Below are 1,326 nucleotides of genomic sequence, written 5' to 3'. Positions count from 1 at the left end.
AACAAACTGAAAACTCAAGTTTTAATAATTTTCCCGGAAACAAAAGGTGGGCGTGACCGCTGTGTCCTTTCTCGAGCTTAAACCGAAACAAGACTTCCTTTGATATTTTCAAATTAAAACCACAAGTATATTCTGGCCTCGCATCTTTTAGCTCTTTTATTTAATTGCAGTCTGATTTTGCTGTATCTCCAACATAATGCAGTTTTTGAGCATTTTTGTACTCCACGGACTATATGTGTGCTTTTAAAAGGGGAGCAATGCTTTTATTTTGTAGGCATACTTGCTTACTCAGACTGCAGGTGTCAGTCTGAGTAAAGCTTTCGGATCAGACGCTGCTCATTGTGCCTGCTGTCGGAAGAGTGAGAGAGCGAGAAAAGTTAAGATGGAGGTAAAACAAAAAAAAGAAGAAGAAGAAGAATAAAGACAATTTGAAGCGATCTGTTTGAATACGAGTGAAGATTGTCCGGTTGATAATTTGTGTTAACATGAACTGTCAGTGGTTCGCTAGGCTGGATGAGCCCGCAGCACTTTGCACATGGATCAGAGTCCATGCAGTGATAACGGGAACAAGCTGTGAAAACTCAGCATTTTAATTGCGCTGTTGTTGCAAATAAAACTTTAGTTTGTTTTTAGTTTAATTGTGCAGCTTTTGCCAACTTTAATTTAACTCGCGCATACACACAAACACAGGCCGCGTGGATCTGCTTGACTGTGTCTGTGCCACCTGCTGAGGGCAACTCTTGGACTTCAATCATTAAGACATTTGAATGGCATTTCCACAGATTCGCACGCATGCCTCGTTGTGTAACTTGCATGAGGATAAACGGCATCTCAATTGTGTCTTTTGAGGCTGATCAAAAACACATATTCTATGTGGGTTTTTTCCCCATTTTTTATTTTTTATCTCTTTCTATTTCAGCCCCAGAAGAAGTTAATCAACTCAGCAGAGAGTTGCGTGGATGACGCCCTCCTCGGCCTCGTCAGGGCCTCTGGGGGCCTCTCTCTGCTAAAGGGCCACAGGGTTGTGCTTCGGTCTGACCTTGAAAACCTCAAGGGAAAAGTGGCCCTCCTCTCTGGAGGGGGGTCGGGCCACGAGCCTGCACACGCAGGTAAGACTATTCCTTTACACATGAACATGAGATGCTTCTGATTACCTCAGCTCTGATTTCTCCTCCTCGTATCCTCAGGTTATATCGGAGCAGGGATGCTGTCGGCGGCTGTTGCAGGAGGAGTGTTTGCATCGCCGCCTCCTGGCAGTATCCTTGCTGCCATTCTCTCTTTGCACAATGCAGGCAATGTGTCCTTCAGTTTTCCGTGTGTGTGTGT

At 44.5% G+C, this 1,326-nt stretch overlaps 1 protein-coding gene across 1 annotated transcript in view; it reads left to right on the top strand.

Moving 5' to 3' along the window:
- Positions 1–288: 288 nt before the first annotated feature.
- The window catches only part of tkfc (triokinase/FMN cyclase), an 11,219-nt gene continuing 10,181 nt past the window's right edge, over positions 289–1,326 (top strand). Inside the window, exons 1-3 of the mRNA XM_005750539.1 lie at positions 289–388; positions 920–1,109; positions 1,188–1,292. Of these exons, the coding sequence (XP_005750596.1) occupies positions 383–388; positions 920–1,109; positions 1,188–1,292 (301 nt within the window). The 5' untranslated portion in view covers positions 289–382. The remainder of the gene's footprint in view (positions 389–919; positions 1,110–1,187; positions 1,293–1,326) is intronic.

This window comes from Pundamilia nyererei, unplaced genomic scaffold (assembly GCF_000239375.1).
Source record: "Pundamilia nyererei isolate P.nyererei 1_Seehausen unplaced genomic scaffold, PunNye1.0 scaffold00277, whole genome shotgun sequence".
Taxonomy (NCBI): Eukaryota; Metazoa; Chordata; class Actinopteri; order Cichliformes; family Cichlidae; genus Pundamilia; species Pundamilia nyererei.
Note: the sequence above shows the minus strand (reverse complement) of the source record. Positions and strands in the feature narration are given on the sequence as shown.